At 60.8% G+C, this 20465-nt stretch overlaps 2 protein-coding genes across 4 annotated transcripts in view; one reads left to right on the forward strand and one right to left on the reverse strand.

Moving 5' to 3' along the window:
* Window positions 1-2940, forward strand: part of MPPED1 (metallophosphoesterase domain containing 1) — a 63629-nt gene extending 60689 nt beyond the window's left edge. For 2 of the 3 annotated variants that reach the window (XM_036298804.1, XM_036298803.1), the window contains exon 7: window positions 656-889. In XM_036298804.1, the coding sequence (XP_036154697.1) occupies window positions 656-774 (119 nt within the window). In that variant the 3' untranslated portion in view covers window positions 775-889. Of the gene's footprint in view, window positions 1-655 lie in introns of all 3 variants that reach the window. The other variant, XM_036298805.1, reaches the window with a different exon arrangement.
* A 4903-nt stretch (window positions 2941-7843) lies between these two features.
* Window positions 7844-20465, reverse strand: part of EFCAB6 (EF-hand calcium binding domain 6) — a 155717-nt gene continuing 143095 nt past the window's right edge. The window contains exons 28-33 of the mRNA XM_036298810.1: window positions 19506-19733; window positions 16144-16377; window positions 13774-13942; window positions 11627-11811; window positions 9119-9268; window positions 7844-8196 (exon numbers count right to left, since the gene is read on the reverse strand). Coding sequence (XP_036154703.1) covers window positions 8074-8196; window positions 9119-9268; window positions 11627-11811; window positions 13774-13942; window positions 16144-16377; window positions 19506-19733 — 1089 coding nt within the window. The 3' untranslated portion in view covers window positions 7844-8073. The remainder of the gene's footprint in view (window positions 8197-9118; window positions 9269-11626; window positions 11812-13773; window positions 13943-16143; window positions 16378-19505; window positions 19734-20465) is intronic.

The following is a 20465-nucleotide window of genomic DNA, read 5'->3' on the forward strand; positions in this document are numbered from 1 at the left end:
GGTGGTGGTGATAGTGGTGATGATGGTGATGGTGGTGATGATGAGATTGGTGATGGTGATGATGGTGATGGTGGTGGTGATGGTGGTGGTGGTGGTGGTGATGGTGGTGGTGATGGTGATGGTGGTGGTGATAGTGGTGATGATGGTGATTGTGATGGCGATGGTGGTGGTGGTGATGGTGATAGTGGTGATGATGGTGATGGTGATGGCGATAGTGGTGGTGGTGATGGTGATGGTGATGGCGATGGTGGTGGTGGTGATAGTGGTGATGGTGATGGCGATGGTGGTGATGATGGTGATGGTGGTGGTGGTGATGGCGATGGTGGTGGTGATGATGGTGGTGGTGGTGGTGATGGTGATGGCGATGGTGGTGGTGGTGATGTCAGTGCTGATGTCTCACTGTGTGCTTGCCAGGCTCTGAGCAGAACACGTGGATTATCTCATTTGCTCCTCACAGCAGCCTTGGGAAGAGCATCTGTCACTGTCACCTGTATTTATAGATGAAGAGACTAAGCTGAGAGTTTCAGTAGTTTGCCCCAGACAGACGCAGCCCATGGTGGCGAGTGCCCTGACTCCTGCCCCCAGCAGACGGCGCTTACTGCTCCCGGTCCTGGCCCTGCCCCTCAGGCTTGACAGGTGTGTGCTTACTTTCCAGGGTACGGTGTCATGGCGGATGGGACCACCACCTATGTGAATGCGTCCGTGTGCACCGTGAACTACCAGCCCGTGAACCCACCCATCGTCATCGACCTGCCCACGCCCCGGAACTCCTGACTGCCCCCGCTGTCGCGGCCCTCCCACCCGCCGCAGCTGCGTGTGCCTGGCTGAGAGCACGGACCCCCGCCGCCCCCTTCCATGCAGACAACCCGTCTGGCCGCGGGGACCAGCCCCGCAGGTGCATCGAGGCCTTGGAATGAAGCACCTCACCCCTGACGCTCCAGCCTCTGTCACCTGGAGTCGGGACCCGTGGGTCTTGGGGGTTCTGTGTTTGTTGCTGTTTCCGCGTGGATTCCGTGTCCCTCGGTGCAGGACCGACCAGCGGTGGCCTGTTGTGCTGGGGAAGGGCCTGCGCTTCATCCTTCGCCGCCGGCCGCCTTCGTGGGGGTTCTGGACGGACTGTGGAAGTTCTTGCACAAAGCCTCCCTCTAGCCAAGGGTCCGCGTGGCTGCCGCGTGGCTGGGTGGGTGGGAGGTTGTATCGTCGGGACGAGCAGCCCTCCTCCGCTCCCAGGCTGCAGAGGAGGCGCCCTGCTGCGCCGCGCCCGGGAGTGTCCGCAACGTCTCGGGAACGCGACTGCCCTGGAGGCCGGCGCACCGCGGCCCGCGTGGCTCTCGTGGTTCCCGTGGTTCCACCGCGGCCCGCGTGGCTCCCCTTTGCTCCTGTGGGCGTCTTTGCTGACGCTCACTCGCTCGGAGCCTGGGTGATTCAGGGGGGTTGGTTCTACAGAACGAGCCCGGGACCGGCTGCAGGGCTGCCAAGCCACGGACGAGGCCTGGTCCCACGGGGGCTCCGCTGGTCTGCAGAACTCGGCAGCCTGGAGGGCCCACAGGCCGAGGCCACCCTGCCACGCGTGTGCTCAGGCTGGCGTGCACCGTGCACACGCATGCACACACATGCACACCCCTCTTAATTTAACGAGCGGATCCCATGCTTCTCATTGCCGTCCTCGAATGCCCCCCGCCGTGGGTTTCCCTCATGCTGGTGGGATTCCACCCGGCGCGCCCACAGCGGAGGATGGCCGAGTGGGTCATGGACCTCGTCCCAGCGCCAGCTGGCCCATAGCGGGAGGTGGCACGTGACAGCACAGGCCCCGGGCACAGGGGTCTCCCTTTTCTTTTTAAAAATCAGGACTGGGGGGGGGGGCCTTGGGCTGAATCTCTGAGGGAGGGGCAGCCGGCAGGGCCTGGCGGGGAGCGGCGAGGGAGGCAGGGTGGGCACGCGCAGCCTCAGGTCTGTCTTCGTTTATAATTTGGCTCTTTTGTTCATCATGGATGTTTTTGCATCGACTTTGATTTTTAAAAATATTGCATTAAAATAGTATCCATTAGCGTCCTCACTGAGGTTTTGGGTAACCCCTTAAATTGTGCACCCGAGAGGAGAGACCGACTCGCCTCCCCCCAGTCCCAGCCCAGGAACCAGCATGTAATGAGCCCTTTGCTGTTACATCTCAGTCAAGCCTGCAAGGTGGGTACTGTTGGTCCCATTTTAGAGATGGAGATAGAGCCCAGAGAGGGAGGTAACTTGCCTGGGGCTGCACAGCTCAAAAGGGGCAGAGGCAGGATCTGAACCTTGCTTTCCCCTCCCCCCCCCACCCCCCCAACGCTCCACCCTGCAAGGCAATGCGTGTCCAAGGTTCTTGTTTTTGGTAACTTACGGTCCCGTTTAGACCTGTCTGGTTCATTTCTCATGGCGCCCCGCAGCCCTGAGGGTGCTGTCCCCGCATCCTGGCATCCCCAAGACCCGGATTCCTTCCTACGCGGGCGAGGCTCCCTGTGGGGCTCGGGGCACCGTGGGGGCAGCCACACCGCACTGGCCCAGGTCAGCTTCGCGCTTTGGGGGCAGGGCTTCAGGAGCCCTGTTTGGCCCAAGTGGTTCCTGGCGGCTGGGGTGTTCACGAGGTCCCGGGGGTGCCCCAGACGCATGGCGTGTGTGCGGAGTTGGGGGGGGGGGGGAGACACAAGGCCCTTTCAGTTGCCTCTACTGCATTTCTATGTGGACCAAGATCTATAAACTTAAAAAAAATTTTCCTAAAGTATCTTCAGAATAGGGTGTATTTTTATGTGGAGAAGACGTTACGAAGGCAGCTGTTACTTTAAGAGAAAATGCATTAGAAGTCCTTGAGCTACGAGAGCTGATGCGTGCTCCTCAACCATTTTGGCATACCTTGATTGTGGCTGTAATTTTTTTGTCAAGCATGTCAGACAATAAAGTCTTTGTAAAAAGAGAGAAGTCCGCGCAGTGCCTCTTCTGTGTCTCTGTCGTGGGGGGCACGTGGGACAGGGGCAGCGTCCTCCCGTGGATCCTGGGTCCTGGGACCTTCCTTGCACGGTCAGCGAAGGGTGCCCTTCTGCTCGCTCCAGCTCCCTGCGGGGGGGGGGGGGGGGGAGGGGAGTCTCAGAGGTGGTTGGCAGGGGCAGTTCTGTGCCCTGTTGTGTTCAAATACCTTCCGGGTATTAGCATGTGCGACCCCACTCTTGCCAACCTGGGGTCCAGGTGTTGCCCAAGAAAAGCACTGGCAGGTATAGTGACTCCAGGCTCAAAGCTCCCTAAGCTGCAAAAATCCTGCCACTTTTAATCATCGAGTCATCAATACACCCATCCACTCACCTACCCATTGACCCATCCATCCACCATCCACCCATCCATCCATGCATCCATGCATCCATCCATCCACTGTCCACCTATCCATCCATCCATCCATCATGCACCACCCATCTATCCATTCATCCATCCACCATCCACCTATCTATCCATCCATCCATCCATCCATCATCCATCCACCATCCACCCATCCATCCATGCATCCATCCATCCATCCACTGTCCACCTATCCATCCATCCATCATGCACCACCCATCTATCCATTCATCCAACCACCATCCACCTATCTATCCATCCATCCATCCATCCATCCATCCACCATCCACCCATACATCCATGCATGCATGCATGCATCCATCCATCCATCCACTGTCCACCTATCCATCCATCCACCATCCATCCATCCACCCATCCACCATCCACCTACCATCCATCCATCCATCCATCCATCCATCCATCATCCATCCATCATTCATCCATCCACCCATCCACCATCCATCCATCCATCCATTATCCATCTACCATCCATCCATCCTCCATCCATCAGCCACCTATCCATCCATCCCATCCATCCATCCATCCACCATCCACCATCCATCCACCATCCACCTATCCATCCACCATCCATCCATCCACCCATCTAACCATTGACTCATCCATCTACCATCCATCTATTCATCCATCCACTTACCTATTGACTTATCCATCTATCTGTCCATCTATCCATTCACCTACCCATCCACCCACCCATTCACTCCACACACTCACTGAGCACCTCCTGCGGGCCTGGCTTGGACTAGGGAGATGGCAGTAGTGCTGCTGACAGGGCTGGGAGGTAGGTTGGTGAGGAATGGATGTGGGGTGTGGGGATGGGGCAGGGGTGGGCAAACTTTTTGACTTGAGGGCCACAATGGGTTCTTAAACTGGACCGGAGGGCCGGAACAAAAGCATGGATGGAGTGTTTGTGTGAACTAATATAAATCCAAAGTAAACATCATTACATAAAAGGGTACGGTCTTTTTTTTTTAGTTTTATTCATTTCAAACGGGCCGAATCCGGCCCGCGGGCCGTAGTTTGCCCACGGCCGGGATGGGGTGAGGGAGAGCTAAGATGGCAACGGATGTTGGGTGCCAGCACGGAGGCGGAGCATGGGAGCAGAAAGAGGAGGCTTGAGGAGGGGCGGGTGTCCGTGGGATATGCAGGGAGGTTTCTAAAATATATATTTTTTTATTGATTTCAGAGAGGAAGGGAGAGAGAGGGAGATAGAAACATCAATGATGAGAGAGTCATTGATCAGCTGCCTCCTGCACATCCCACACTGGGCATGTGCCCTGACCGGGGATCGAACCCTGACCTCCTGGTTCATAGGTCGACGTGGAGGTTTTAGGGGGGGCTCCCAGGGGAAGATCTCAACAGAATATTCAGCAGGTGATTCCTTTCAGGGACCAGCTCCACTGTGGATGGGGTGGCGTCAGGGCAGGGGTCGTTACTCCGGGCAGCGGGTGTGAGGGCAGGCATGGCAGCCTATCCGGGCCTGGAGCTGAAATGCAGCCGAGGCCTGAATGTGACCTGAAGGAAGGGAAGGTCGGGGGGTCTAACCCGCATGGCCAGCCACAGATCCTCGAGGAGGCGTGTGGTGGGCGTCAGACAGACCCGAGCAGGACAAGTGGATCGGCCAAGCACAGGCGGTCAGCAGGGCAGAAAGCCCCGGGGGCCCAGCACCAGGGGGGACCTTGACCCCGGTGACCTTCTCTCCCATCCATCCAGCCAGCCAGCCAGCCAGCTTTCAGTTACCGTGACATATATAAATCTTGCTGAGCTTTTTGTTGCGACTGTAGAGAATTTACAGATGAAAGAAGGGAGAGTGATATTTTTAGAACGCTGGGTCTCGTGATTCACGCCAACCATTCCCCTCTCCGTTTATTTAAGTCTTTGATTTCTTTCACCCACGCTCGCATTTTTTCATCACAGAGATTTCGTACACAGTTTGTTAGATTTGTACCTAAGTGCTTCACTGGGGGAGGGGTTCCCATAAACAGCAGTCACAGGCCAGCGGTCCGCTGTGGGTGCAGAGGCAGAGGATTCGCGTTTGCATGTGTCACTCAGTGTTTTTGGTGGGCTCTTCGCAATTTCCCGTGTCGGTGGCCACCGCTCCTGCAGCCAAAGACAGTTTTCTTTGTTCCTTTCTGTTTTTATTTTTTCTTGCCTTATCGCCCTGGCTAGGACCTTCGGCGTGATGATGCGTACGAGGGCGGGCATGCTGGCCTTGCTTCTGATCTTCGGGGAAAGCATGGCGCTCTCACCATTCACTCTAATGTCAGCTGGAGGTTTTTGTGAATGCGTTTTATTCAGTTAAGGAAGTTCCTTTATGTTCCCGGTTTGTTAAAGTTTTTCTTAGGAATTGACGCTGAATTGGGCCCAGTGCCCCCTGTGCATCTGTTGCGATGGCTTTGCTGTGCGAGGTCTGGGCGGGGATCCCGGAGCTCCTTGGACATGCAGCTTCACGTTTCCCCGGTTTGGGAACTTTTCCCTCTTTCCTTCGGGGACCCTCCCCACGGTGTGATCCCCACAGGTCTGAGGCTGTGTTCATTTCTTTTCTTCTCCGTTGTTTTAAGACCAGATAATCTCATTCACCTATCTTCGAGTTTTCTATGAAATTATTCTATAAAACTATTTCTCCTTATTTCTGAAGGCTATTTTGCTAATTATAGAATTTTCCCCGCTGTTTTTTTCTCTTCGCATTCAATCTGTGTACGTGTTTTCTTCAAACTCACGCGTCTTTCCTTGTGTTGTCTACTACGGAGCCTGCCAAAGGCAGTCTTTCTCTCTCTTACTGTTTTTCGTTTTAACACCTGACTGGGACTCGGGGCCTGGGTAGAGGAGGGATGGTGGCGCCCGCTGGGCCGCTCGGCCTCCTGGCTTTGACTCAGGGCACTGGGGCCCACCCTCCTCAGCCCCGCACGGAAGTCCTGTCCGGAGGTCTGAGGCCAGGCTCTGAGCTTAGGGCTGGGGCTCCTCAGGCTCCCCTTGATGAGGGCCCCCCAACCCTCTCTTCCGATTGTGCCTACGGGCTGGGCGCCCCCGCAGCAGGCGTGTGTGGCTCTGGGCCAGGCTCGGAGGTGCTGGCCGGCCTGGGGATGGCTGCTCCCAGAGGGAGGCAGGGCAGGACATGGGCTCTGCTTCTGCAGATGCAGAAACAGGCGCGGCCCAGGGAGGGGGGCTGCACAGGCCTGGGAAATTCCTCCCTAAGAAAGAGGAGCTGCTGGGCTGAGGGGGTCCCGGCCACCTACCCCGCAGAGCCCCTCAGCCTCCTCCCATGCCCCTGCCAGGCTGGTAGGGGGGGGGCTGAGAGACAGGAGCAAGGAGCTGCCTCCCGCCCCCCTCAGGCCGCCCTCCACCGCCACATGCCCACAGGCTCTCCCTCCGCCCGGCTGCACGCGCCAGGGCTGTGGCTGGGGGACAGTGGGCTGGCGTGGCCAGCAGGGCCCGGCGCCCTCAGGACCCGCAGCTCCGACTCCTGCTTCCTGACAACCCGCTAGCGCCATGGAAGGGAGAAGCCGCCAGGCACCACCCAGCCCAGGGGCTGCTCTCCGCTCCCCGGGGCTGGGGCACTGGGTCCGCTGGCGCCCCTCCCTCAGCAGGAAGCACCACCTGGACGTCCTCGGACCCGGACCGCACACTCTGGCGGGAAGCCTATCTCCACGCTGCAGCGAGGCACACAGCCCAGTTTCTGAGGAAGGTTCCCTCCTGAAATGGCCGCTGGTGGGCGCTTCCAGTCATGGCCAGCTCAGTGGCCGGGGGCAGGGGGCAGCACATGGCAGATGCAGGGCAGGTGCAGATGCAGGGCAGGTGGGGCAGGTGCAGGGCAGGGGGGTAGGTGCAGGTACAGGTGCGGGGCAGGTGCAGATGCGGGGCAGGTGCGGGTGGGGGGCAGGTGAGGATGTGGGGGAGGTGCGGGTGTGGGGCAGGTGCAGGTGACGAGCAGGTGCAGGAGTGGGGCAGGTGTGGGGTAGGTGGGGCAGGTGCGGGTGGGGGGCAGTTGCGGGTGTGGGGCAGGTGTGGGGCAGGGGCAGGAGTGGGGCAGGGGTAGGAGTGGGGCAGGGGCAGGTGTGGGCAGGGGCAGGAGTGGGGCAGGGGTAGGAGTGGGGCAGGGGCAGGTGTGGGGCAGGGGCAGGTGTGGGGCAGGTGAGGGGCAGGTGGGGCAGGTGAGGGGCAGGTGAGGGGCAGGTGCAGGTGAGGGGCAGGTGCAGGTGACGTGCAGGTGAGGGGCAGGTACAGGTGTGGGGCAGGTGCGGGGCAGGTGGTGCAGGTGCGGGGCAGGTGGGGCAGAGGCCCAGGTCTGTCCAGGACTAGGAAGCGCTGGGGGTTGGAGGGGGAGGGAACCTGTGTCTCCGGCCCCCAGCAGGCTCTCAGGAAGAAAGCTCCAGCCTGGGGGATGAGGGGGGAGGGGGGAGGGGGGAGGGGGAGGGGGGAACGGGGTGGGGTGTCTTTCAAAGCCTCCTGAGCCCTTTCTGCAGAGGAAACATCTTTATTTGCTCAGACTAGTGAGCGGCCTGAGGATCGGGCGATGTCGGCCGCCCGAGAGGCGGTCCCAGCGCGGGGACGGAGGGCAGTGCGGAGCCGCTGACCGCGAGGACGCAGGCTCGGGGGGCTGTCTGGTTCCCGGCGACAGTCTGACCGTTCACGAGGCCCCGGTTACGGGTCTGGTTCGGCGTGGGCGCGGCCGGCTCGCCGTGTCCGGGGCGCGGGCGCCTACTGCAGGAAGGCCCGCAGGAAGTCGTTGTAGGAGAGCCTGGAGGACAGCGTCTTGTCGTAGTACTCCAGGATGTGGAAGAACTCCTCCTCCGACAGGTTGATGCTGTACTGCCGCAGCACCTGCGGGAGCGGAGCCAGGTGGGCGGGTGCCACGATGCTGCCTCCAGCGTGTCCCCCTCCAGCGTGTCCCCCTCCAGTGTGCCCTCCCCCTCCAGTGTGCCTCCCCTCCAGTGTGCCCTCCCCTCCAGTGTGCCCTCCCCCTCCAGTGTGCCTCCCCTCCAGTGTGCCCTCCCCTCCAGTGTGCCCTCCCCCTCCAGTGTGCCTCCCCTCCAGTGTGCCCTCCCTCTCCAGTGTGCCCTCCCCCTCCAGTGTGCCCTCCCCTCCAGTGTTCCTCCCCTCCAGTGTGCCTCCCTTCCAGCGTGCCCCCCTCCAGCATGCCTCCCACCTCCAGTGTGCTCTCCCTTCCAGTGCACCCTCCCCTCCAGTGCACCCTCCCCTCCAGTGTGCCCTCCCACTCCAGTGTGCCCCCTGCAGCCCTCACCCCCTCCTCTTCTCTCCCCCATTTTCTCTCGTGAGGGCATTAGAGACAGCACAGTCAGACTGTAGAGGGCACTGCTCAGCCAGACCCTGCCCTGGGGGTGAGCGTGCTGCCTTGGAGGCAGCTGGGGGCATGGGGCGCCCCTGAGGCAGGGCCAGGCTGCCGGCCTCTGCGTGTCCACAGCTGGGACCTCGCGTCAGCCCCTCCGATTCTGTTCTGTGGGTCCTGTGAGGCAAACGGGGCTCTGGGTCCCCACAGAGGCCAGGGCAGGCCCGCCGGGGGCCAGGGGCAGCTGGCTCCGGGGTGGGCCCTGAGGGGTGTCCCCAGGGGGTACAGAAGCCTTCGGGGGAGAACCTGGGGCCTGTGGGTGAGGGCGAGCACTGCGCCCTCAATAACCTGGGGTCCCAGGACGTGGGGTCTGGGAGGGCAGCTCCCACGCGGGCCTGCGCTGGGGACCGGCCCGGCCACTGGTATGTGGCGCCTGCTTCCCGCTCAGAGGCTCACCTTCCGGAAGTCAGTCACCCCCACGAAGCCCGTGCCCGCCTCGTCGTAGGACTTGAAGGAGCGGCGCATGGCCCGCCAGCAGTGCATGATCTTGGGCTGGATGCGCAGCAGCGCCGAGTAGAAGGAGGACGTCTCGGTCCCGGCTTCTTTCTGGAAAAGAGAAAAAGGAAACCGCCAGGAGCGTGAGAAGGGGCGCTGGCCTGGGCAGGTGCCGTGGACAGGCCGCCTGGGGAGTGGGGAGCCGGCTGTGAGCCCCCTGCTCATTCCCACCGCCCCCTCCCTGCGCGCCCCTCGCCCTGCGCACCCCACAGGCTGGCTCCCGGCCAGAATGGAGCGGGACTCATAACAAGGCTGCCCGCCACCCCGCTGTTCACGGCTGCTCTGTGCGGGGCTGTTGAAAACACCATTTCATCTCCACCTCCCTCCCCTCCTCCCCAAGCTGGGAGGAGGTAGGTCTCTCCACCCCCGTTCCATGGATTGGGCAATGGAGGCTGGGAGAGGCGAGGAGGAGGGGTGGGGGCTGACTGGGCTGTTGGCCTCCAGCAGTGGCCATGGCCTCCCCTGGAGGGAGGACCCAGCTACCCGCCAACTTCCAGACAGTTTTCGGACAGAAGAGGGTTCATGCGGGTTCCTTCTCGGTTGCTGTAATGCACAGGTGCTTAAACGGCAGGGCTGTAATTACATCTAGTAACGAGACAGTGCCGACACTGCGGTTATTTCGTTTAGGGGCGATCAGGTGGAGCCCCGCTACTCTAGGCTCTGCCCAGTGCCGGCCGTGTCACGGGTGAGCTGTGGGCAACACGGAGCGCTGGGGAGTCTAACGTTACAGCACTGCGAGCGCCACGCCCAGGGCCTCCCCTGCACATCAGTCTCAGCGCCTGGGACGGGTCGGCAGGCACCCAGCCGGCGGATCCGCCTGCGCAGAACACGGCGGCCTCTGCCCGCTGGCTCTCCCGCACCCGGCCGGGCCAGAGAGAGGGATTTCCCAACCCAGAAGGCCCCCGAGGAAAGCAGCCCCGCAGCTGCTGAAGGCTGCAGAGGAGGCCCCCAAAGAACCAGACAGAGAAATGGCACTTTAGCTTCTCCGCTGGGAGACTGCTGGCTATGCAGAGAGGTCAGGATGGGCTGGACCAGGCCGTGGGCACCGCCTGTCAGTCACGCCCAGGGCTGAACCATGGGTGTGGGCTGTGGCTGGGCCCTCTGCCTGGAGGCCCAGGCTCCCAGCAGGCCCTGGGAGCAGCCATCACTGCGGTAAACACAGTCAATCAGACCCGGCCCCCACCCCCACCCCCCCAGAGACGCCTTGGTTTGCTTCATGTTTTGGAAGGATGTGAGGCAGGTGAGTGGGTGAATGCGGTGCTTGAAGGGTGAGGGCGAGGGCCATTAAACTGCAAATGATGGAGGAAAAGCTAAACATGGGGAAGGGTGCCCCCTGCTATTTCAGCACCTTGGTCCTCTTCCCCTTCACAGAAACAGAAGAAAACGGTAGGTATGGTTTGTGCAGGAAAGATGGGGACTCCCCCCCGGCCCCCTTGCCGGAGAGGCCATCCTGGATGGCAGCTGTGTGGATATGCACGGTGTTCCAGCTGTAAAGGCTTCCCTTTGCCTGCCCCCTGCACCTCCTCCCCAGCTCGGCCTTTTCAGGGAACCGGCCCATCACTCTCCAGGCAGCGGGCGCTGTCCCTGTTGGCCACACGCATGGTCCGGGCGCTCTGGGAAGAGCCATGACAACCAGGTGTCTGCCACCCGTGTGAGTGGGAGAACCTGGGACTCAGGCTGCTGACTGGCCCCCAGTCTGGGTCTCAGGAAGGAAGTCTTTGCAGCATTTCCAAGGGAGGACGCTTGGAGCTGTGTGCGTGCTCCCAAAGCCCAATGGGCACTCACCTTCACCCCAAGCTCCCGCCTCCCCGCCCGAGCTCCGCGTCCCAGGCACTGGCTGCGGGCCCACTGGCCTGACCCAGTGGCTATCCGCTCACCTGACAACTGCCCGGAGCTGGACAGGCCTTAAGGAATGGAGGACGTGGGGTAGCAAAGGATCGCTTGACAAGTGCATGGACACACGTCATATGTGTACATACATATATCACACATGTGCACATTTATATTATCCAGGTGGCAGCGAGGCTGGCGACACCCGTTAGGGCAGTGGTTCCCAACCTGTGGGTCGCGATCCCTTTGGCGGTCGAACGACCCTTTCACAGGGGTCGCCTAAGACCATCCTGCATATCAGATATTTACATTATGATTCATCACAGTAGCAACATGACAGTTATGAAGTAGCAACGAAAATAATGTTATGGTTGGGTCACAGCATGACGAGCTGTATTTAAAGGGCCAGAAGGGTGAGAGCCGCTGCGACAGGGGGTCCTCGCTAGCTGGCCCCTCCCGCAGCCTCTGCATTGCTGTGCCCACCTTTATAGGAAGCGAGGGGATGCAAACTCGTGATGAGCTGGGGAACATGGGACCCTTTACCCCCAGACCCGCACGCGCTCCTGGCCGGCCTCGTACCATCTTGTCTGCATTCTGGATCTTCATCCTCTGCATCAGCGAGGTCTCCTTGGCCCTCAGCCGCAGGACACAGCTCTGGAGGAAGTCGCAGTAGGCAAACCGCCCGTTGTCCTTGAGGTCATACTTCACCGTCAGCTGCTGGCTCTCCTCCTTGCTGAGGTCCAGCTTGAATTTCTCCGCGAGATCTAAGGGTGAGAGTGCAGTTCAGTCGGTGGCACTGCATTCATCCAGCCATTCATCCATTTGCTTGTTCATTCATCCATCCATTCGCTCATTCATTCATTCGTTCATTCATTCGTTCATTCATTCATTCTTTTGTTCATTCATTCGTTCGTTCATTCATTTGTTCCTCACTTGCTGAGGTGCCATCTCTGCTTGCGACCCATTTTACAGGCTCATGGGCAGTGGCTGGACAGAGTGGAAACAGACGTGCACACGGCAAGCTAAGTGTGGTGGAGGGAGGGGAGCCTGCAGCCTGCTGGCCCCACCACCTGGCTTTGCGCAGTCACCGTCGCCGGGCACAGCAGTGTGGACAGAGTGCCGTGGGAGCTACGGCCAAGGAGCGGGCGGGGAGAGCAGAGCCGGGGGTCCGGGGAGGGAACTGTCCGAGCGAAGGCTCAGAGTCAGGCCGAGCCTGTGTGAGCGGACAGGCAGCTCCACGTGCTGAGTGGGCCTGGAGCTCAGGCTGGGCCTCCGACCGGCTTTGGAGGCGCGCTCCCCGGGGTGCGGCGGCTGTGCGGACCGCAGGCTGAGTTCTCGTGTCAGGGGCGCTCTCGGGCGTGCCGTGCAGGTCAGGGCGGAAGTCTGGGCTCTGACAAGGACCATGTGGCCACCACGTCAGTGGGTCCTTCCAGCTGCCCCGAGGCTGGCACATGTCGGTGCCAGGCTCCCAGCTCCCCTCGCTCGCTCTCAGGCGCAGCTCTGACCAGAGACAAAGCTCCAGCTGCCTGTGCAGTGGTGACTGAGCGTGGAGACTCCAGAGCATCAGGTTTTAGTTTAAGGTGGATCAATGAGACTCCCTGTGACATCACAAAAGCAACTAAGTATGGAGGCGGGCAATGCTAGCTGGTTACTGAGGCTGAGGAGCAATGCCAACACAAGTGGACGCTATGGAAACAGGTGCATCCCCCGAGCGCGGCCGGGAGACCCGCGTGCATGCGCGGCAGGGGTCCCTGCGCCCCGCACCGAGGTCACGGAGCCACGGGACAAGCTGGGGGTTGTGGGCGGGGCTATGGAGCCTAGAGGAACTGTGAGCAAGTGCTGCTGATGCTCCAACTTGCATAGACCACCAGCAGGACAGAGAATGTAGAATGATTCGGGTACATTTTTACGGTGTTGAATTTGAATGGAATACTAAGGCAGGCAAGCCTGTCTGAGTCATGGATGGGCGGCTGAAATGAGTTCACGGTTAAAAAGGAAAAACAGCGATGCTGCTAATGACAACAAAAATTAAGGCCCATGTGGCTCATAATGAAAAGAATTAACTAAGAACACGAGGAACTCAGGCAGGCAAAGCAGCAGTCATGGCCATGAAATCAACGGAACAACATTGGATTATGACTAATTTCATATTCTTGTATTTATGTGTGTTGGGGTAAGAACAGTTCACCTAAGGAGTTCACACGTCGTTTCGTTTGTGCGTTCTGAGGCCATGGCTATCACAAAAGTAAATTCTATGAATACTGGGTTTCCCAAGAAAAACGCTTTCCTGAGAAGGGGCCAGGACATCAGCCAACAAGACGGAGCTGAGGGCTTCAGGCAGAGGGGTGAGGGGCCAGATCGATTTCCCTGGAATTAAAATGCTGCACAAACCCTATGCAACAGCTGGCGGGAGTGTCCCAGTGCTGCGCAGAGTCGCTGGGAGCTGTGTGGGGCCTGCGCGCCCGGCATCCGTCTCCGCCTGTCCCGCCCCTCGCTGTCAGTCGCTGTCAGTCATTAACATGCACACCCCCCCGGGACCACAGCCAGGTCTGTGCTCTAATGCAGGGGTGACGCTCAGCGGGAGTCCAGGTGGGCTGGGCATCCCTGTCCCTCCACACTTGTGTCTACCAAGGTCTCAGCCTGCCCTCGCCACCCAGATGCCTTCCCCCGGGGAAGGGCCTTGTGCCTGGAGGTGACCCTGTGTTACCCGGGACGGCCCGACGCACCTAGGAAGTCGGCCGCGGGGATGTCGCCCTGCCTGTGCGTGTCCCGCTCCTTGCACTCCCGCAGGAGCTCGCGCCAGCAGCCCTGCACCCGCCTCCGGAGCCGGCTCTCGGTGGGCTCGCAGTTCTGCAGCTGTGGGGTGCCCAGCACGGAGCCCGAGCTGCTGGCCGTCTGTGGGCGGAGAAAGAACTGTCTCACTGAAGGGTTAGAACGAAAGGAATGACAACCTGCAGCATGACTCCGGGGGCGAGATCCGCAATCTCACGGGAAGTATCATCTCAGAAATAAAATGAGGAGCAAACACAGATGGTAGTTTTGCCGCCTAACCTGGGTTTCCGCTGGTGGGCTGTGTTTGTGCCAAGTCACAGTGACTGCAGTACTTTTGGAAATAAGTATGTAGCCACGACTCAAATACAGAGAGATGCGAATTCAATGTCACTGGTGCGCGTGCGTGTGAAGTGACAATGACATATTTTCACCAGGTGAAGTGTCTTATGAAAGAAAGGGACTCACTTGTCATTTGCAGGGACGCCCACCCCTGTACTCGCCCTGGAATATGGGGTTCCCTGAAATTCTGTGGACCACGGAGGAGGCTGTTCTTGTGTTGTGTTTTCCATTTTTTGTTAATCCTCACCTGAGGATATTTTTCCATTGACTTTTAGGGAAAGTGGAAGAGAGAGGGAAAGACAGAGAAAAATCGATGTGAGAGAAACACATTGATTGGTTGCCTCCTGCACGAGCCCCGACCAGGGCCTGGGCTGGGGAGGAGCCTGCAACCAAGGTACACGCCCTTGACCGGAACGGAACCCGGGACCCTTTGGTCTGCAGGCTGACGCTCTACCCACTGACCTAACCAGCTAGAGCGTATTTTCCACTTAAAAACAGAACTGACTCTGGCCCCGACGTCCCCCTGAACGCCACCTGGGCACCTGGCCGGCGCATGGCTGTCTACTGTGTGACCAACTCGGTTGAATTCCTGGTCTTTCTGCCAAACCCTCTGCCGCCTGTGCCGCCCCATCTCGGGCGATGACAGGCCCATCCTCCCGTCCCCTCCCGGGCTCCTCTGCCTCCTCGAAGCCCACACAGAGAGGGTCCGGATGTCCTGTTTTCTCCGCCTCAGAGATGCTCCGAGTGTCTGATACGGGCCCAGCCCGGGGCCACAGGCTCTGAGCCCGCCCGCCGCGCCCGCCCGCCCGCCCGCCGCGCCGCAGCCCAAGCCTCATGCACACGCGGCCCCGCCGCCGTCAGCCCTGCGCTCGGACGCCCGAGGCCACGCGCTTCCTGTGGCAGCTCTCACAGGCCTACAGGCTTGGCGGCTTAAAACAACCCACTTTACCCTCTCACAGCGGTCGCGGTGTGGGCAGGGCTGTGCCTTCCTGGGGCCAGAGGGAGACCCCAGTTCTGGCCTGTCCCCTACAGAGCCCAGGATGTCGGCTCACCTTTCTCTAACCGCACCTCTCCACGGGACCCTTCGCCTCCCTGGTCCCCACCCGCAGGCCCCTGATGGCCGTGCACCCAGGGGCTTGGAAAGGCCCGTCCTAGTCAGCGGGTCAGCAACTAATTCCATCTGCGACCGTGACCCCTGCCACGTGCGGCCCTGCCCCAGGCCGGGCACTGGGTCGGGGACATCTTCGGGGGCTCCTGACCCTCCTCTATGCACCATCGTTAACTTCCCGCGTTCACTGTTCGCTGCCCACCATCCCCGCCCCACCCCCCCCCCCCGCGCCCGTGGGCCCCACAGGGCAGGCACTGCTATTCTCAGCCATCAGAGGACCAGCTCCTGTGGGTGCGTGTGCGCGGAGGACAAGACGAACTCCTCAGGGAGCTCAGCGGGCGGAGGCACCCTGGCGGCTGGCCTCTCAGCCCCCCTCCCCTACAAGCTGTCACTCTCCCTGCTGAGGAGGCGGGGCCTCGGGGCCGCCCCTCCCCCACCAGGCTGGCCAGGGCTGCAGTCAGACAGGCTGGGGTTTGAAATCGGGTCTCCAGGTGCCTGTCTGAGGGGCCCTGAGTGCGTGAGGCATGTGCACTGTGGGGCAGGGGGAGGGGGGGCGGGGGGGGGCGGGGGGGCAGGCTTCCCTGGGGCACAAAGCGGGCAGCTCCACCACAGGGCACCACTCACCTACTCGGCTTTCTGGCCGGGATGATGGCAGTCTGGCTGCCATGAGTCCCTGTCTCCCCACACCTCTTCCTGCCTCCAATCCTCCTTACTCACCCCTTCTCTCCCCCTCCCTCCCCTCAGGCCGGCTCCTGCCCTATGACCCCACCCCAGGCTCCCCTGTGCGCCTCCCCAGACACCCATGGGAACACAGGGGACCCACCGGGGGGCCTGCGGGCCTGGGCAAGGCAACGTGGACCCCAGGGTGAGAACTCACACACTGCTGGCTCCGCAGTTTGGTCCCTGCTTTCGGGGAGTCTTGGGTGGGTGGTGACCCCACAGCTCTGCCTCCTTCCGAGGTGGCGGGGACGTCGCCCCTTCTGTGGGCCTTGGCCGAGTTGCCGCTGCTGGGCGGGGTGGCTGTCTTCTCGGAGCTGAACCTGCTCAGGAAGTCCAGGTACCGCAGCCGCCCCTTGGCGGTGACCGGCATCTCCTTCCAGAGCCTGTCGAACTGCGAGGAAGCAGAGGGCAGGCCCAGGGTCAGCGCAGACCACTGGGCACCCGCCCGGGGAGGCAGCCCTCATGTGGGTGGGGCTCCAGCTCAATAAAAAATTTAGAAAGAAAACCGATTCAGCCTCCACTCGCTCGGTGGAAGCCTCCAGAAGCCTGAACAAACGAGGACAAGAGGATGTTCATGGCTCTGAGGGACCTTTTTAAATTGGTTGGGCCTCCGTGAGCAGCTTAAGCCTGAAACCGTGTGATCGGTCATGAGCAGAGCCAACCCCTGGCCTGTGGTCCTGCCTGCCCAGCCAGACTCCCTCCTCCTCTTCCTTCTTCCCTCCTCCTCCTCCCTCCTCCCCCTCCTTCCTCCTCTCTCTCCTTCCTCCCCCTCCAGGCACCTGACTCCTTCCTCCTCCTCCTCCTCCTCCTCCTCCTCCTCCTCCTCCTCCTCCTCCAGGCACCTGACTCCTCCCTCCTCCTCCCCCTCCCCCTCCTCCTCCCCCTGCAGGCCCCCGACTCCCTCCTCCCCCGGCAGGCCCCCGATTCCCTCCTCCCCCGGCAGGCCCCCGAGCTCTGCAGGCAGCTCCCCGTGACAGCCTCGGCCTGTGCTGGCCTCCACAGTTTACCCCCGAGGTAATGCTGCTCACACAGGTGGCAAGGCAGGCGTCTGGGATCCCGGGAGAGGCTCGGGCCTTGCCCGGGCGCTGTCTGGTATCACGGGCTGTGACAGAGCCACACGCAGCGGTACGGACACAGCCAATGACCCAGTGCCCCCCGAAGGAGCCACTGCAAATGGGCCCGGGCCTTCAGGGCGCCAGGAAGGGTGTAACTTGCTTGCAACTGTGTTTTTATGACCCTAAGGCCCCGTGGAGCCCCGCCTCCGGCACATGTGGGGGAGCAGCAGCTCCGATCAGCAAAGGAGGGACTGTCCCTGCCCTTCCCACGCACCCGGCGTTGGCCAGACACCCAAGTCGCTCCTGGGCTCCCCTGGGGTTTTCCAGAAGCAAGTGAAAGGGACTGCGTCTGTTCCAGGTCTATTTGGAATTCTGGGAATGACGCTGTGAGGGGTGAGGGGTGAAGGGAGAATGTTCTTGGCCCCGAGAGGGGAAGATGGTTTAGTTGAGGACAATATTCCTGATTTATTTCTTTAACTTGTTCTTTCAAACTAATCATAGGTTTGCAGGAAGTTGCAAGAATGGGACGGAGAGGTCCCCCGTCCCCTCCATCCCGTCTGGACCCACTGCAGAGCCAGGAGCTGAGGGCGCAGCAGATGCAGGTCCCTGAGGAAAAGCTACTGGTGGGGAGAGGGGCCTGGAGAAACCACCGCCTTCCCAAGCAGCACAGCCTCCCCCGCCGCTGCCCAGCTCACGCCTCCCGTCTGCGGGCCTGACGGCGGGGACGCAGGCCGTGGCGGAGACGGGCTGCGTGTCTGTAGGAAGCAGCCTTTACACATACGTGCTTGACTGGGGGGGAGGGCCGATGTGCTGGGGACAGTGAAGCTCTTAGAGGAAAATTAACATCCAGTTCCCTGTTCTGAGCGGCACATATGCAGAGCGCCATTCATCCCATCTATAATTAGAGTAAAATTGTCCCCAGTTCAATGAGAAGCCTTTATTAGGAGAGCCTTCATTAGGTGGCCCCGTAGAATAAGAAACGCGCATGTATTCATCTGAAAGGCTTCGCTCGCTTAGAGTGACAGCAGTTCCTGCTCGAGGGGACAGAATCATTGGGAATAGCATTTCATGTTATTTCGCCAAAAGCATCAGAACGCCTGAAAAAGCTGACGTCTCAGCAAAGGTAAGTCTGATGCTCATCTGATGAGTGTCTCTGACGACTTCATCCTTCTGGGTAGTGAGGTCCAGGCCTAAGAGGGGTGAGGGCGTCTTGCTGACCGCCCCTCCCCGTGGACACTCCTCCAGTGAGGGGAGGACCCAGCTTCCAGGGGAGGGGGACATTTCCATGGGCCTGCAGGAGGCTCCGGGCTGAGCCTGAGCAGGACCAGGAGGGGCGGGGGAGCGGCCTCCATAGTATGTGGGGTTTCCTTCTGCTCCCGTTACCCTTGGGAACCGGGCAATGGTGTCTTTGAGGACTGGAGTGGGCCTGTACCAGGGCAGCATTTTGGGGTGCAGGGAAACCCTCTTCTGCGAGGGGGTCACTGGTGCTGTGCTGTCAGCTGTTCTGTCCCTGGCTTCCGGGGGTAGAGGGTGCACCTACACTGGACACTGTTCACTCCTGGGACCTGCTGGGCCCCGGCTGTGCCAGGTTCTGCTTTGCATTTGGGGTACAGTGAGGAGCAAGCACCCCCGCACCCTCAGCTCTCCAACGGGCTCAAGAGAAGTTCTGATTGTGCAGGTATCTGGCCTTTTCTCGTTGTTGGGATGAGAGTGGCACCCTGTCGCTTGTGGACAGTGGGAGAGCCGGGGTGGCATGCCCGCAGCGGGCGTGGGGAGCAGCCCCAGAGCATCGGGAGCCCAGCTGCAGAGCCAAGGACCAAGGAGGGTGAGGCGGGAGCCGGACGAGCCGCCTGCAGGCTCCAGGAGGGCCGCTCAGTCGGTCAGGGCGGGACTGGCCGCCTCCGCTCTCCCACGCCCAGGGCTGCTGCAGGGGCGAGGAGCAGCACAGTGCGGCTGGAGCTAAATGCAATTTGACTTTAAAAAGAAAAGTGAGCCCTGGCCAGTTTTGCTCAGTGGATAGAGCATCGACCTGCGGACTCAAGGGTCCGGGGTTCAATTCCCGGTCAGGGGCACATGTCTGGGTTGCAGGCTTGATCCCCAGTGTGGGATGTGCAGGAGGCAGCCAATCAATTATTCTCTCTCATCACTGATGTTTATATCCCTCTCTCCCTCTCCCTTCCTCTCTGAATCAATAAATATGTGTAAAAGAATAAAAAATAAAAGTGACCCTTTTTGCTCCGATAGAAATGGTGCCATCCATGCCTGTTGCAGACACAGAGGGCTCTGCGAGTCTTCAGTGAGGTAAAACAGAACAGCCACAGCCACAATCCCTCCCCAGAACAAACAAAACCCAACCCCCCACCGTTCAGGCATTTCACAAGGAGGGTTTGGCTAGCACTCCGCGGCGGGCGGGGTGGCGGCCTTGCTCGGGCCGCGCTCAGGGCGCCAACCCAGCGCCCAGTACCTGCTCGTCCGTCAGCACTTGGACGTGGCGCGTGCAGACGGCCCGGAACTCCTCCCGGGAGACGGTGCCGGCCTTCGCGGTGTCGAAGTTCTGGAACTCCTGGGCGATGGCCTGGTAGCGGGCCTCCACGGCTCTGTGCAGCCGGGCCAGGATCTCCCGGTTGGCCACTTCCTTGGGAGACCTGGGGGGCGGGCCCTTGGGCATCTTCTCGGCCCACTCAGTGGCATTCTGGGAAAAGAGAAGGGAAATGGATCCCATTAGTAAATACAGATGGTCCCTGGGCTCTGGGCCCGTCACCCGCAGGTCCTGGGAGTCCCAGCTGAGGAAGATGGCCTGGAGACAAAGGTGGCCCTGACACGGGTCTACACAGGCCCCGAACACGGGCTCCTACTTAGCTGCATTAAGGAGCAAAACTGAGTCCCCCCACAGGGCAGGGCGACAGGGGCCGGCCTGGCGGGCTCAGCTTTCACGTGCGTCCATCCGCTGGTCTCCGTCCCTCTGAGGAGGGCAGTGAGTGCCTGCTCTGCCTGGTAAGGGGCTCACCAGGGCCGGGCCTGCCGCCTGCTTCCATCTCAGACTCCCTTCTTCACCACAATAGGAGTCAGAGGGCAGTGCTGAGGGCTGTCCCTGCTGCAGCCCCGCTCCTGGCTAAGGGCCCCTCACGTGGGAACCCTTCGAGGGGGCACGGGGTGCGGGGAGGTGGGAGAGCAGCCCTCTCCGGCCTTGTGACTGTCCACAGTGCTGGGGCAGGACAGCCTGGGCTCCGGGGAAAAGGGCCCGCGAGCGGGGGCCACAGAGGGCTCCTGGGAGGTGAGGTGGGAGGCCCGGGAGGGCAGCAGCCCACACTCAGCACCCGCTGAGCCTGATGTGGGCAGATGGGACAAGAGGACCAGCAGGCAAAGGGGAGGGACTGGTGACCGTCAGCGGAGGCTGGAGCCGCGAGGATCTCTGTCTGTCCTG

The sequence above is a fragment of the Myotis myotis genome, unplaced genomic scaffold (genome assembly GCF_014108235.1).
Source record: "Myotis myotis isolate mMyoMyo1 unplaced genomic scaffold, mMyoMyo1.p scaffold_m19_p_3, whole genome shotgun sequence".
Classification (NCBI taxonomy): domain Eukaryota; kingdom Metazoa; phylum Chordata; class Mammalia; order Chiroptera; family Vespertilionidae; genus Myotis; species Myotis myotis.